Source organism: Myotis lucifugus, unplaced genomic scaffold (genome assembly GCF_000147115.1).
Source record: "Myotis lucifugus unplaced genomic scaffold, Myoluc2.0 scaffold_23, whole genome shotgun sequence".
In the NCBI taxonomy this organism is placed as follows: domain Eukaryota; kingdom Metazoa; phylum Chordata; class Mammalia; order Chiroptera; family Vespertilionidae; genus Myotis; species Myotis lucifugus.
This window is the reverse complement of record NW_005871071.1, coordinates 432,393-449,435: the sequence shown is the minus strand read 5'-3', so window position 1 is coordinate 449,435 and position 17,043 is coordinate 432,393. Positions and strand designations below refer to the sequence as shown.

Genomic DNA, 17,043 nt, shown 5'->3' with positions numbered 1-17,043 from the left:
TGAGGGAGGCAACCAATTGAGGTGTCTTTCTCACATTGATGTTCCTCGGCTCTGAGTCTCTCCCCCTCCCTTCCACTCTCTCTAAAAATCAATGGGAAAATATCCTTGGGTGAGGATTAACAACAAAAAGAAAATACTTTAAATAAAAAGATCATTCCTATTAAATACTTTAATAGGAATAAATGAATGAGTTTTTTGAAATTCTAAAAATTGAGTCAAGATTAAAGGTAATGAAGGAAAATGAAAAATATACTATTTTTAGATTACATAATAGCCTATCTAGAAAACCTAAAATATCTGGCACAACATATACTAAGTGGAACATAACTCTGAGATCACCATTATCAGATTTCTTTTCAGAACATAGTCCTCTATAGTAGACAAGTATGCTAGATCACAACTTATTCTTTTTTAAAAATGTTTTGATTGATTTTTTAGAGAGAGAGGAAAAGAGAGGGAGAGAGAGATAGAAACATTAACCAGCTGCCTTCTGCACACCCCATGAAGGGGATCAAGCCTGCAACCCAGACATGTGCCCTGACCGGAATCGAACTGGGGCCAGGTTCATCTTATTCTTAATAAAGGTAATCTGAAAAAAGAGCTGGATCTGAATTGAAAATAGGGAAGTATAAGGCCAAGAAAGGTAAGTTACTTGAAGTCACAGAACTGACAAAGGCCAGAAGGATGATCTGAATCCTTGTGTAATTCCAAAACCTGTCTCATTCCACTTGTCACAAGGCACCTTTACTTTAACTGATATTTTCTGAACACCCATTATGCATCAAGTGCAGGAGCACAAAAATGAGTAATATATTTATGTTTTAAAGATACCTAAGTTAGCTCTAGCTGGTTTGTCTCAGTGGACAGAGCACTGTGGCGTGGAGGGTCCCAGGTTTGATTCCATCAAGGGCACATGCCCAGGTTGTGGGCTCCATCCCCAGTAGGAGGCAGGCAGGAAGCAGCCAATCAATGATTCTCTCTCATCATTGATGTTTCTATCTCTCTCTCTCTCCCTCTCCCTCTCCCTTCCTCTCTGAAACCAATAAAAATATATTTTAAAAAAATAAAGATAGCCCAGCCGGGTGTAGCTCGGCAGTTGAGCGTCGACCCAGGAACCGAGAGGTCACCGGTTCGATTCCCGGTCAGGGCATATGCCCAGGTTGCGGGCTCGATCCCCAGTGAGGGGCGTGCAGGAGGCAGCCGATGAGTGATTCTCTCTCATCATTGATGTTTCTATCTCTCTCTCCCTCTCCCTTCTTCTCTGAAATCAATAAAAATATATATATTTTTTAAATAAAAATAACTAAGTTAAAAGAATTGCCCAATTATTTGGTTTAAAATCTAGGTCTCCTAATTCCAACTTCAATGATCCCTCCACCACATAATCATCATATATCTAAAAACCACATATTACTCTTTCTATGTGTAATAAACACCATTTAATGCTGGAGCTAATTCCAAAATTGTTAGTGTAGAAAGTTGTTATTCTAAGAGTACCCAAAAGAGGGACAATCCACACAAACAACTTTTTGTGTGCTTTTGAGGCATATTCAGTCCTGATACACACACAAAGTGAGGAGTCAATTTCCAAAGCAAACTCTTTCAGTTTGGGTATAGCACATTATCAAATACATCACTTGCAAGCTTTCTACTTATATTTCAATGTAATCATTTAGAAACATGAATATTTAAGTGACTTAAGATAGTCATTCTCAGAAATCTTCTAAGAAAATTTCAGGTAATTTAACATCTGTACAACTTAGAGAAATGTGGGCTTAAAAATAATACAGTTCAGTGGATTTATGTTGGAATGAACATCCATAATCATTAACGAATCTGCAAAAGGCTCTGTATCTGATCTAACCCTGTTCAATATTCCTATCACGGACAAGATGAAGACCCAGAAATTATACTGAAACACCAGAAAAAACCTTCAGAAAATCACCAATTTCTCTTTCATCTCTCCTGTTCAGCAAAGTAGAACCCTCAGCTGGCTATCTGTCATATTGAGACAAGGGAGAAGTATAAAAAACAAGCAGGGCTTTCCAAAACAACTAGAGGAAAAACTCCCATGAAAATGCCCTAAGCATATGGACCAAAGCAGGAAGTAACCCATCAGGACAGGAACTAGGGAGCAGAGTAAAACAGAATGACTCCCATCACCTACCAACCAATCTATGAATGATACACATGCAGATATTCTGATCACGTTAGAAGAAATTAATACCCAGGGATATTTGAACTTTAAAATCATTCTTGAGATAAAGTAATTCCAGTATAAACAGAAAAGTGATTTTCTCATAACATTGGTGACCTCTGACTAAGTAAAATTATGACCAAAACATTTTAAGATAAGGATTCTTTATAAATAAAAACAACTTACCACAATCCATTCAGCAATGTTTTCATAGAGCTCTGGACTAAAAATTGCTTTTTTAAGCCTAGCTAAAGGACCATCAGCATCTACTAATCTGCACCGCATGAAAACATCACAGTAGCCTCTAAAATCATTGCAAGGGGATCCAGGTTGCAGGGTGATGGTTCGACCCATGAAATGCTTGCTCCATTGCACAGACCCTGTACTGGCACAAGTTGATAGGTCCACTGAAAAAGAAGTACAAAATATAAGTTGAAGATCAGATTTTCTAGGGGACTAGCTGGGGAGAAAGGGAGGAGGAAGAAACTGCCTAAAATCATTATCATGACATGTTACAAAGACTTTCATTAGTGAGGCTAGATAACACTAGTGGGAATTCACCTTAAATGTTACAATATAAGTAAACAACCAGCAACTCTTTACTTAGTGGCTACAATAGCTTTAAAATCTTCTAACAGTGTTTATGTTAATTGTCATAAAGCTGGCAGGTTTTTGTCTAGTTTACCATTTTAAAAACACTGTAGAGACCTAATACTAAAACACAATACAATGCTACATCTAAAGTTTTTCTTTCTCAAGAGGATCAGGTTAGCTGAAATTATCTATGCAAAGTATATGTCAGAGTTTAACACTTAAAATAGAAGAGAAAATAAGATTCTCAAAACAAATTTTATACTCCTCTAGTATTTTTAAAAGCCTTACTCTTCTTCATACAGCAGACATGGCATAATTCCTTATCATCTTTGCTATCAGAACTGGCACAGGTACACTCCTCCAAGCCATATTTCTCACAGATAGAGCCTGCACATTGCTGAAAGGAAAATAGAAAATCAATTATTTAATCCCTAAATAGTCAAGGCTATTGTGCACAGTAATAGACAGGCAGATATAAGCCTCCAATGGTAAAATAATTAAGTAGAAATATAAGCTGGGGGGAAAAGCATAAATTAGTATCAGAAATGGATAATATAAACATATTTGAAAAAGAATAAGTGCAAATAAGATAGGAAATCTTTTAAAGAAATAGCAACTTAAAATATCAAGATCTTTACAAAGCAAAAATAGAAAAAGAGAGTAGATAAACATCAATTTTATGTTAGTTATTATTAAGAAGAGAAAAATGAAATTTTCCTCATATAGAAGAAAGTAACCATTTAGTCAAGAAAGCTTCGAAGGCTTTATATTCTTTTATTTAGGCTATTAAAAAGATATTAATTTATAAAACTTAAAAGCAGTACAAAGTCACATGACTAGTTGTACAACTATTTTTCTCTAGAGAATACCAAACACACACAGTGGAAAGGTAAAAGGCAAGTCAGTAACTAATAGGATGCCATCAACCATATAATACATTTTGGCTTTGTGGTGGATACTGAAACAGGAACTGAGATTAATTACTTTAACTATGCAGCTTTAAGCGTCAACAACTATTTTGATAAAGCAGGTTTTATAAAACTAAATTAAAAATATATACATCAAATACTTACCCCATTAATGCATACTTGTGTGTGCCTATTGCAGTCTGTAAAGTTTGGTTTAGGGTCAGATGCTGGGCAGAGAGCTGTAATGCCATTACATATTCCTTCTTTTGCACAGTCTGAATCATCCCGACACTTTTCAGTTTTTGACTTGAATATACACTGTGCTGTACAACAGGGACCTTGGCTTGGACTAAAAGAAACATTACATGATTAAAATTGCTAAGATATTTCTTATATATATAGATATGGTCCTAATTTTTAAAATATAAATCTTATCTTTTAAATAGTATGTTATTGATATACAACTTCAAATATTGGAATAAAAGGCTACTAAATTTCAACATTCTAATAAGCATAGAAAAGTGATTGTCTCATTTTTATAAGCAAGGCATTCTTATTCTATTTGTCATTAGTGAAAGGCTATAATAGAAAATGGATTTAGTAGTAGGCAAGTTACCAGTGTTCTTCATAATTACATCATACATTAGTCAATTTATCAATTTCCTCACATTTATATGCTAAAATCAAAGTAGGAAAAACAAACCAATATTGCACAAATAATATTCTATTGCTTTTGTCAATTACTACCAAAGTAATATGACAAGTGAAATAATTATATGATACTAAGTTATAAGAGTGCATGAAATCCACCAGCTGATATGGCTCATTGGTTGAGCATCGACCCATGAACCAGGAGGTCAGGGTTCGATTCTGATTCAGGGAACATGCCCGGGTTGCAGACTTGATCCCCAGTAGAGGGCATGTAGGGGACAGCTGATCAATGATTCTCTCTCATCATTGATGTTTCTATCTCTCTCTCTCCTTCTCCCTTTCTTCTGAAATCAATAAAAATATATTTTTTAAAAAGAGTATATGGAATCCATATTACTTAAATATTTAAAATTAAGATCCTAAAAATATGGATGATAATATTTTTAAAGTTAAGAACTAAATAAAATGCATTATTGAGCATCTTTTGCATGTCCTTTTTTTAACACCCACCACACAAATTACAATTACATGTAGTTCAATTTGCCAACAACAGTGCACTAACCAATGCTATGGAGTAGAAAAAAAAAAAAAAAATATATATATATATATATGAAAAAAACACAAATAAAGCAAAACAACAACAAATAAAGTTTCAAAACCATATGCATCTCTTAATTTGTTTTAAATCTGCCATAACTGCCTTCAGGTGACTTTATAGGAACATAAACATGACTGGAATTAGCAAGGCACCTGCACTGTTTCCCAGGTCTTAGCTTGCATTTTTTCCCCTCTGGCTGGTTTGCATCATAGCAGCACTCATCTTTACACTGGTCACTATAGCCACAATCACATTCTTCACCTTGCTCTACCATTCCATTTCCACAAATAGGTTGGCCAGACTCTGAGGAAAATAAACAAGACAAAGTAAACATTGTATGCATACGTTAATTTGATTTAAAATTCACAAACTCTTTGGAGACAGGAAAACTTTGACAGGAAAGGTAGAAGAACCTAGAAATGTGGAAATTAAGAGACCTATTACTAACACTGGTTCAGTCATTAACTAGCAATGTGGTCTGGGCAATTTGCTTCCCCTTTTTTGGGCCTTAGTGTCTTCATCTGTATAGTGAGTGGATTTGACCTGATGATCTCTTCTAAGGTCCCTTCTAGAAGTGGTAACATCCTATTAGGCCATACCATACGGAGTTTTACTGAACAGTGACAGCACTATTTAGATTACACAGATACAAATTAAGTTAGTGATTTACAACCAGAAACAAGTTAAACTTTTTTTGTTAGACAGAAAATTTCAAAACTACACAGAAGCAGTAACAGAATAAGTACAATGAACTCCTATGGACCAATCACTCAGCTTTAATAACTATCAATAAACAACTCCACCTAGCATACTCATTTGTTCTTGTAAATAAGGGGTGGGGAACCTTTTTTCTGCCAAGGGCCCTTTGGATATTTATGTCATTCGCGGGCCATACAAAATTAACTTAAAAATTAGCCTGCTATATTTGGCTAACTCACCCCTAATGCCTTGGCAGGGTCAGACCAAATGATTTTGCAGGCCTTATACATCCCTGAGGCCAAACATTCCCCACCCCTATTGTAAATACTCCTGGATGAATCTAAGACATAAGTTTTTTCTTTTAAAAATCTAACTATAATACCATTATCATATCTGACAAAATTAGCCATATGCTTAATAGCATCTAATTGCCAATCCATGTTCAGTTTTACTCAACTATCTCTTTATAACTGGTTTATCTGAACCAAGTTCTACAAAAGGCTCCCCAACACCCTCTCCTGATGATTGCTTTTGGTTGACATGTGTCTTCAGTTCTTTTAATATATAGCAGATTTGCTCCTCTTTTTTTTTTTTTACATGCTTTATTCATTAAAGAAATTGGTCATTTTGTTCTGTGGAATTTCCCACATTCTATTTGGCTGGTTGTATATTAGTCTATAAGTAATCATTTTTAAATTTACTTTAGTTTTGCTTCTCAGCTAGACCAAGCTCCTTAAGGGAAGAACCATGTATTATTTATATCTTTTGTATTTCCACAGGGCCTATTAGTATTGGGTCAAATATCTTGGTTCATTAAGGTCATACTGCCTAGCCTAAGCATAGTGAATAATTTTGGAAAAAATTTTAGGATCTCTTTTCAAGTTATTTGATTTTGTCAATGAGGTTATAATTAGAACAAGAATGCTACTCTTTGTAAGATAACAAAATTACAGAACTTCAGCACCTACAGGGAAATGATAAGAATCAAATGTCTTCATTTTACAGAAAAGAAAACTAACTTCCAGAGAGTTTGTGACTTGCAGGAATCCATATACCCCAGTATGGGCAAAAGACTAAACCTAGGTCTATATCTAAAATCTGGTGCTCTTTTCTTTCTACACCAAATCAATGTGGAAAACAGTTGTAGTACAGGCTTCAAATGGAGAAATCAATATGTAGAAGGGAACACATCTAAAATGCAGGAACTCAACATGAGAAGTATCTAGAAAGTCTAGGTTTATATTCATAAAGTTCATTCCTATCTTTAACCACATCAAATATTAAAGGAAATGTTAGCAATAATTAGATCTCTATCCCTCTTTCATTTCATACCATCTCTTTTGTTTTATAAAAGTAGATGCATGCACATGCTTATACTAGTATATACTGCGTAAACAATAAAGGTTTTTCTATAGTCTAGTAATAATCAGTTTGTAATTCATGTGACATATAATTAAAAAGAAAGGAAAAATTATAAAGTCAGGAAACCTATATACAACATTCACTACATTAATTTACATCTCACATAGAAATATTACTTCAATCAGCTACTTGCTAACTAACAGCTTACACACAGAAAAGATGCTATTTAAGTGCAAAAATTATACTAGGTACATATTTCATTATAAGAAACAAATTTCCTTCCCTTAACACCTGCAAAGCAATATGCTCATTTTTAAAACTCAAATTCAACCAGAAAGTTTATTGTGAAAACCCAGTTGAAAAATCAAGAATGTATGTAGCACTTCCACATTAAAAGCTTTAGAAAAGCTACATTGATAATAAAAACAAAAATGATAACATCAGTATAATTTTAATCTACACTTTTAAAAGAAAAAGATGGATTTAAATGAGAAAACCAATCAGTAAAAGTAAATATTGATCATTTGGACCTTATCAAAATTTAATTTTTGGTCTGAAAAATATTCTGTGAAAAAAGATAAAAAAACAAGCAATAGACTGGGAGAAAATATTCGCAGATCAGTATCTGATGAATGACAACTAGACTGTATAAAGAATTCTCAAAACTCAATAGAAAAATAATACAATTAGAAATGGCCAAGAAATATGGACAATCACCAAATATACACATGGAAAGATGTCCAACATTATTCATTAGTCATCAGAAAAATAAAAACCACAATGAGATATCACTATATATCTATTAGAATGGATAAAATAAAACTATTAAAAATACCAGAAAACTAGCAAGGATGCAAAGAAATTAGATCACTTATACACTGCTGGTGGGAATATAAAATAGTAAAACCATTTCCCTAGCCAGGTATATCACAGGCTCATGTTGGTTAGAGCATTGTCCCGATAACCCAAAGTTGTAGGTTCAATACCCAGTGAGGGCACATACAAGAATCAACCAATGGCCGAACCGGTTTGGCTCAGTGGATAGAGTATCGGCCTGCGGACTCAAGGGTCCCGGGTTCGATTCCGGTCAAGGGCATGTACCTTGGTTGTGGGCGCATCCCCACTGGGGGGTATGCAGGAGGCAGCTGATTGATGTTTCTCTCTCATCGATGTTTCTAGCTCTCTATCCCTCTCCCTTCTTTGTAAAAAATCAAAAAAACTGGATAGAACCAAACACACAAGAAAGAAAAAAGAACCAACGAATGCATAAATAAATCTACTTATATAAAAACCATGGGTGGTGTTCATCACATCCAGAACCACCACGACCAAGCGGAAGGAAGTCAGTCCTGCAGGGGTTGTCTTGGCAACGGCTGCGCCCTCCCCCCAAGCTGTTTCCCGGGGCTGTTTCCTGTAAGGGCAGGGTTTGAGGCAGGAACCCGCCCTGGGAGCGTGGAGGCATAGGGGTGAACCTGAGTGGGGGCGGCTGAAAGGCTTAGGAAAGACAGACAAGAGAATGAAAGCCGGGTCTCGGTGGGACGCTGCTTCTCTGAGAGACAGCGACCACGCCCACAGCCATGCCTTTATTTTAAAGCAGATACTACAAGGCAAAGTAGGGGCGTGACCAAGATGTTTACAACATTCTCCTGGGTTTCAATCCTACTCAACTACATGCACCTGAACTCTATCAAGCTTACATCACTCAGGCACATGGGACCATAGGTTCAAGCTTACAGCTACAGCTGTTGGCTATAATTGTGCTGGGAGGGCCCTGCCCTCCAAGCTGGGACTCGCACGTGGCAATGAGAGGACTGTACCCTCTCATCAGTCCAAGGCTTGAACCTGTCCAAAACACTGTAGCAGCTCCCCACAATAAAATTTTAATTCTGTTTCTTTGTTACTAATGTTGTGGCCCCACCCCATAACAAAGAAACAATTTCCAGAGGATGAGGCCCAGGAATCAAGATTTTAAAAAGATTCCCAGGTGATTCTAATGTGCAGCCAAGGTTAAGAACCACTGCTATAGATAATATTAAAAATATATCTAAATGTGCAATTCTTTGTCCAAAAAATGAGCATGTTCAAAAATTAAATGAAGAAAATTTGGATATACTCGATGGAGATTTTCACACATATTTGAGTGATGATTCCATTGATTCCACAGATGATGCTGAAAAGGAAAATTTTCCCATCAAATTTCTTAATAGTATTACTCCTTCGGGAATGCCGTGTCATAAATTAAAATTGAAAGTGGGTGCAATCATCATGCTATTGAGAAATCTCAATAGTAAATGGGGTCTTTGTAATGGTACCAGATTTATTATCAAAAGATTACGACCTAACATTTTCGAAGTTGAAGTATTAACAGGATCTGCAGAGGGAGAGGCTGTTCTGATTCCAAGACTTAATTTGTCCCCATCTGTCACTGGCCTCCCACTTAAATTGATTCGACAACGGTTTCCCGTGATGCCAGCATTTGTGATGACTATTAATAAACCACAAGGACAAACTCTCGACAAAGTAGGCATATTCCTACCTGCACCCACTTTTGCACATGGTCAGTTACATGTTGCTTTCTCTCGAGTTTGAAGAGCATGTGATGTTACAGTTAAAGTTCTAAGTACTTCATCACAAGGGAAATTAGTCAAGCACTCTGAAAGTGTTTTCACTCTTAATGTGGTGTACAGGGAGATATTAGAATAAGTTTAATCACTTTATCAGTCATTGTTTGCATCACTGTTGTTTTTATATCATGTTTTTGTTGTTTTCATCTCATGTTTTTGTTGTTTTCATATGTTTTTGTTGTTTTTATATCATGCCTCTGTTGCTGTTATATCCTTTTGTTACTGTTTATTTATTAATAAATTTATATATTATTTTCATATACATTTTACTAATTTCCTTTCATCTCTCACACTTCTATTATAAAGGGCAAATAGCAATATTAACACATTGTATGCGGGAAACGTATTTATACGTTTTATAAATACGTTTCCCGCATACAATGTGTTAAAATATCTCTGCTAATTAATTCCTTTTTTAAAAATATATATTTTATTGATTTTTTACAGAGAGGAAGGGAGAGGGATAGAGAGTTAGAAACATCGATGAGAGAAACATCGATCAGCTGCCTCCTGCACACTCCCCACTGGGGATGTGCCTGCAATCAAGGTACATGCCCTTGACCAGAATCAAACCCGGGACTCTTGAGTCCACAGGCCGATGCTCTATCCACTGAGCCAAACCAGTTAGGGCAATTAATTCCCTTTTAATGTGCACAGATTTCGTGCACTGGGCTACTAGTGTAATAATAAAGTGATATCTCTCTCTCTCTTTCTCTCTCTCCCTCTCTCTCTCTCTCTCTTCCCTCTTCCTCTCTGTCCTCTCTCTCTAAAAATCAATCAATAAATTTTGTTTTAAAAAAAGAATAAAATAGTAAGACCACTCTAGAAAACAGTTTGGCTGTTTCACATAAATATAAAAACAAATAATTACTATATGACCCATCAATTACATTAGAAATAAAAACTGATGTACACATAAAAAACCTGTATATGAATGTTTCTAGCTGCTTTATTCGTAATTGCCAAGAACTGAAAACAGCCCAGATGTCCTTTAACAAGTTAAACAAACTGTGGTACAAACATACCACAGAACACTACTTAGAAATAAAAAGGAACACACTATTCACACAGGCAACAATTTGGATGAATCTCTAAGAATTATGCTGAATGAAAAAAACAATCCAAAAAGGTTATATGTGTTATATGATTCTAACTATATAACACTAGAGGCCCAGTGCACAAATTTGTGCATGGGTGCGGGTCCCTTGGCCTGGTCAGTGATCGGGCAGGCCGGCCGGGAGGAGGAACCACGGGAGGTTGGCCATGGGAGCGCACTGACCACCAGGGGGCAGCTCTTGCATTGAGCACCTGCTCTCTGGTGGTCAGTGCATGTCATAGCGACCTGTTGACCCGTCGTTCGGTCACTTAGGCTTTTATATATACTAGAGGCCCAGTGGGGGTCCCTCAGCCTGGCCTGCGCCCTCTTGCAATCCAGGACCCTTGGGGGATGTTGGACTGCCGGTTTCAGCCTGATCCCCAACATCCCCCGAGGGATGTAGTAATTTGCAAAGTGGCAGGCAGCTGGGTGCCACGCCACTCCTGCTCATCCCAGCCCTGTTGCACCTGCCTTCACCACCACTCAGTAGCATGCTGACGCGGAGGCGGGAGAGGCTCATGCTGCCGCAGCTGCAGTCACCAGCCGTGAGCCCAGTGTCTGGCGCCCACCAGTCAGCTGAGCGGCGCTTCCACTGTGGGAGCGCACTGACCACCAGGGGACAGCTCCAACATTGAGCGTCTGACCCCTGGTGGTCAGTGCTTGTCATAGTGACCAGTTGACCAGTTGTTCCGTCACTTAGGCTTGATAGATAGATAGATAGATTTATTTCTGAAGTGACAAATTTTAGAAATGCGGAACAGCTTACTGGGGAAGTGAGGAGACAGCAGGAAGAAGGTTAGTGTGCCTATAAAAGGGAACACTGGGGGTTCCTTGTGGTGACAGGCCGTTCTGTATCTTAACTGTGGTGGTGAATACATATACCTAGCTACTCATGTTATAAAACTGGATAGAACCAAACACACACTCACACACAGAAATGAGAACAAGAAAAACTAGGGAAATCTGAATAATCTGTGGATTGCATCAATGTCAATATCCTGGTCATGATACTCTACTATTCAATTTTGTAAGATGTTACCATTGGGTGAAGGGTACATGGAATATGCTATTTCTTATAACTGTATGTGAATCTAAACTATAAAATTAAGGTTAAAAACAGAAGGCCACAATGTTATTCAATTATATCTCAATTTTATTTTAAATCCAGCTAAAAAATCAAAAGGCCCTGTTTATATGGAAATCTTCCTCAATTCTTTCTCCTTTGCTGTCACATTTAAACCCATCTCTGCGTGCTCTTTATATTCAAGGTGAGAAGCCTCAATTCTGCCCTCAGGTAATTTATAATTCTGTGAAATAGGACAAGAATCCTCCCCCCCCCAAAAAAAAAAAACATAATGCAAAGTAGATTATTTAGAATATTAAATGCCACAAGAGAGACATAACAGATGAATGGATAAATGTGTCATATCCATATAATGGAATATTATTCAACCACAAAAATGTATGCAAATCTGCACTGGCCAGTTTTCTCAGTGGTTAGAATGTCAGCCCGTGGACCAAAGGGTCATGGGTTTGATTCCCAAAGGGATGTACCTGGTTTGCAGGTTGCAGGCACATGCAGGAGGCAATCAATCCATGTGTCTCTCTCATGTCAATTTCTCTTCCTTTCCCTCCTTCTCACCCTTCCACCTCTGCTCCCTCCCCCCTCCCTCCCTTCTACTCTCTCTAAAAATTAATGAAAAAAAATATCCTAGGGTGAGAATTTTTTTCTTTTTCTTTTTTTTTAATTAATTTATTTATTTTTTATTGCTTAAAGTATTACAAAGGGTATTACATATGTCTCCTTTTTTCCCCCGCTCTTGACAATCCCCTGGCCTCCCCTACTCCCCAGTGTCTTATGTCCATTGGTTATGCTTATATGCATGCATATAAGTCTTTGGTTGATCTCTTACCCCCTCAAAATTTTTAAAGGCTTAGAATTTTTTTTTAAATATGGCAATCTGATACATGCTGCAACTTGGATGAATTCTGAAAATACCAGTATTATGCAAAGTATCTGATACATTCTACAACTTGGATGAACACTGAAAATACTATGCTAAGTGAAATAAGCCAGAATCACACAAGTACAAATACTGTATGATTCCACTTATATGAAATATCTGGAATAGGCAAATTCATAGAGGCAGAAAATAGATAAGAGGTGCCCAGGGGCTAAGGAGAGAGCAGAACAGGAGTTATTGTTTAATGGTTACAGGATTTCTATTTGGAGTGATGAAAAGGTTTGGAAATGGTGATGATTGCACAACACTGTGAATATACTTAATGCCACTGAGTTGTACACTTAAATTAGTTTAAATACATACTGTATGTTATATTTTGCTACAATAAAAAGAAGAGAATTTCATAGCAGCTTAATTAATATTAGCCCAAACCTGAAAAGCCCAGATGTTAATCAGTAGGAGAGTGGATGAGCAAACTGTGATACTATGCAACACTACTCAGCAATAACAACAAAATAGTAATGATAAATCTCAAAATATTATGCTGAATGAGAGCAAAAGTATACAAACTATATGATTCCATTTATATGAAGTAAAACAAGCAAAATAAATCAGAATAGTGGTACTTCTGTGTGTGTGCTGGGAGCAGAGACTGACTGGAAAGAGAAATAAAAGAACTTTCTGGGGGGATAGAAATGCTCTGTATCTTGAGAGGTTACACAGGTAAATGCACTTGTCAGACCTCATCAAAGCGTGGACTAAGATCTGTGCACTTCGCTTATGTAAGAAATAAAAGAATCACAAACAATACTGAACTCTAGAGAAACCAAGATGGTGGCATAGGTAAACACCGGAAATTGCTGCCTCCCACAACCACTTCAAAAATACAACTAAAAGACAAAACGAACATCATCCAGAACCACAGGAAGGCTGGCTGAGTGGAAATTCTACAACTAGAAGGAAAGAGAAAGGCACACTGAGACTCAGTGAAGGTGCGGCAGTAAAGTGCAGAGGTACGGAGACGCGTGGAAAGGGCTGGCAACTGAGGACGCAGCGCACGTGGAAAGGGCTGGGAGCTGAGGACATGGTTGTCTTTTTCAATCGGGAGGGAATCTCAAGCTCCCGACTGTTCTGAACTCCAGTTCCAGGCGAGTCTCTGGGGACCCAGACTCATACAGAAGAAACTGGACTGTCTGGCATCGGTTGGAACTCGAGGGCGGCTTTCTCTCAGAGGTGACTGCAGCGATTACTGGGACACTGAGAAGTGGGGCCTCTTAGGGCAGGACTGAGGAGCAGCCATAGCTGTTTGCTCCGCCGTGTTGATCCCCTAAAACCCCGCCCCACACAAGCTGTGCACAGAGGCTTTTGCATATGAAAGGCCTGGCCCTTTGCAATCTGAAAACTACCTAACAAACTGCAGCTGGGTCAGAGAGACTCAGAACTTCCAAAAGAAGGCTCAAGGCCCCACAGCAGCTTCCACTGCTTCACAGCTGGGCCCCTGCTGGGTAGCCTCAGGCAGAGGCTAAATTAGCACCTCCTTAGAGATCCAAGAGCCAGGGAACCCAGTGGTCAGAGTGGGACCATCCAGATTTCAACTCCTCAGATCCATAAGGAACACACTCAGGGGGCAGACTCAGTGAGCACCAAAGCCCCACTGAAGCAAGTCTTGCACCAGAAGGGTGTCTCCAGCACAGAAGTTCTCCCACTGCAGACACAGCTGATTCTCACAGCCAATTGGCCTGGAGGTCAATTCCTCCCAGTGATACCTACAACAATCAAGGCTTAACTACAACAAGACTGTGCACAAAACCCACAAAGGGGTGCACCAAGAGTGTCCACCTCAGGTAATTGGGGAGGCTGAGCTACTGAGCCCTATACGACACCTAGCACACAAAGCCACTCTATCAACACAGGGAAGCATAAAAAATGTGGAGACAAAGAAACAGGTCACAAATGACAGAAATGGAGGAAAGCAAACTACTGGATATAGAGTTCAAAACCACACTTATAAGGTTTTTCAAGAATTTTCTAGAAACTGCCGATAAATTTAGTAAGACCCTCAATAAGTCTAGTGAGACCGCCAATAAACTTAGTGAGACCCTCAAGAAATCTAGTGAGACCCTCGAGGATATGAAAAAGGACCAACTAGAAATTAAGCACACACTTACTGAAATAAAGAATATTATACAGAGTTCCAACAGCAGACTAGAGGATCGCAAGAATCAAGTCAAAGATTTGAAATGCGAAGAAGCAAAAATCACCCAACCGGAAAAGCAAAAAAGAATCCAAAAATATGAAGATAGTCTAAGGAGCCTCTGGGACAACTTCAAGCGAACCAACATCCGAATTATAGGGATGCCAGAAGAAGAGAGAGAGCAAGATATTGAAAACCTATTTGAAGAAATAATGACAGAAAACTTCCCCTACCTGGTGAAAGAAATAGACTTACACGTCCAGCAAGCGCAGAGAACCCCAAACAAAAGGAATCCAAAGAGGACCACACCAAGACACATCATAATTAAAATGCCAAGAGCAAAAGACAAAGAGTAAATCCTAAAAGCAGCAAGAGAAAAACAGTCAGTTACCTACAAGGAAGTACCCATACAATTGTCAGCTGATTTCTCAAAAGAAACTATGCAGGCCAGAAGGGAGTAGCAAGAAATATTCAAAGTGATGAATACCAAGAACCTACAACCAAGATTACTTTACCCAGCAAAGCTATCATTCAGAATTGAAGGTCAGATAAAGAGCTTCACAGATAAGGAAAAGCTAAAGGAGTTCATCACCACTAAACCAGTATTATATGAAATGCTGAAAGGTATTCTTTAAGAAGAGGAAGAAGAAGAAAAAGGTAAAGATACAAATTATGAACAACAAATACACATCTATCAACAAGTGAATCTAAAAATCAAGTGAATAAATAATCTGATGAACAGAACAAACTGGTGAATATAATAGAATCAGGGGCATATAAAGGGAGTGGACTGACTATTCGGGGGGGGGGGGGGGGGTATGGTAAGAGACTGGAGAAAAATCGTACACCTATGGATGAGGACAGTGGGGGGGAGGGGGGGAAGGCCAGAGGGTGAGGTGAGAACCAGGTGGAGGGGAGCTATGGGGGGGAAAAAAGAGGAACAACTATAATAATCTGAACAATAAAGATTTAATTAAAAAAGAATACTGAACTCTAATGATATGCTGAACTGTTTAGGGGTGAAATATACTTTAAATTGCAACAAGAATTATGGACTGAGGGATGGACAGGTTGATAAATGTGATAAAGCAAATACAGCGAAGTGTTAATAATCATAAAATATAGGTGATGGGTACATAGGTGTTCACCATATAATTATTTCAAGTATGAAAATATTGATAATAAAATGTTTGGAAAATATACATACCAACAAAACAGTTGTTTCTCTTCTTCTCAAGAACTTGGCTTATATTTCTAATGCTACAGAGTGAGAATTTATTGTTGTTCAGTTTGTCCCCAGATGTTGCTCTTGCATACATGATGTAATTGCCATTTTCTTTTTGTCCCAAATTCTTAGATTCTCCTGGAGTGCACTCTGTTCCAGAATCATGCTGTCGAACAGAATACAGAGTTACATAAACAGGGAAGTAAAATAAGGTTTTCAGGTCATCTGATTAAATGTAATTTTTTCATCAGAAGAACAATGAAAGCTTGTAGACTCTCCTTTAGAAAAGATCTTACAATTGTTTTAGACTGTGAGATGGAAAACAATCTGCTCTTTTAAGGCTACTATGTTAGAAGGGAAAGAAAAATCAGTGAAGCTCTAACCACAACTTATATAGCTTTGTAAGTAGGTAGCAGAATGGAGGACAAATTATCATAAAAGTCTATTAAAAATTAGTTCACCTACTTTTAAAACTAGTAGGAGGAATATAAACTACTTAAAAACTACTAAATATTCATTAAAATACATGTTAGGGCCAGTTCAGAAAGGACAGAATGGGGAAAAACAGGAAACAAAAGAGAATGGTATGGGGTTAAGTACATACAGTACAGGCATCTAAGAGAGTTGAGAATTTACTATTATGTAAGAAAGGTAAGTAAATGCTGAGTAGGAATAGAAACACAATGATCCATTTTTAAATACAAATTAAGAAAAGCCTCGCCCTGACCAGTTTGGCTCAGTGGCTAGAGCGTCAGCCTGTGGACTGAGGAGTCCCAGGTTCGATTCTGGTCAAGGGCGTGTGTCTTGTTTGCGGGCACATCCCCAATGGGGGGTGTGCAGGAGGCAGCTGATCGATGTTTCTCACTCATGGATGTTCTAACTCTCTATCCCTCTGCCTTCCTCTCTGTAAAAAATCAATAAAATATATTTT

The 17,043-nt window shown here is 37.9% G+C and overlaps 1 protein-coding gene across 1 annotated transcript in view; it reads right to left on the bottom strand.

Moving 5' to 3' along the window:
• The window catches only part of ADAM10 (ADAM metallopeptidase domain 10), a 117,879-nt gene that overhangs the window by 23,309 nt on the left and 77,527 nt on the right, over positions 1–17,043 (bottom strand). The window contains exons 9-13 of the mRNA XM_023751601.1: positions 16,095–16,278; positions 5,101–5,251; positions 3,865–4,048; positions 3,080–3,188; positions 2,384–2,604 (exon numbers count right to left, since the gene is read on the bottom strand). Of these exons, the coding sequence (XP_023607369.1) occupies positions 2,384–2,604; positions 3,080–3,188; positions 3,865–4,048; positions 5,101–5,251; positions 16,095–16,278 (849 nt within the window). The remainder of the gene's footprint in view (positions 1–2,383; positions 2,605–3,079; positions 3,189–3,864; positions 4,049–5,100; positions 5,252–16,094; positions 16,279–17,043) is intronic.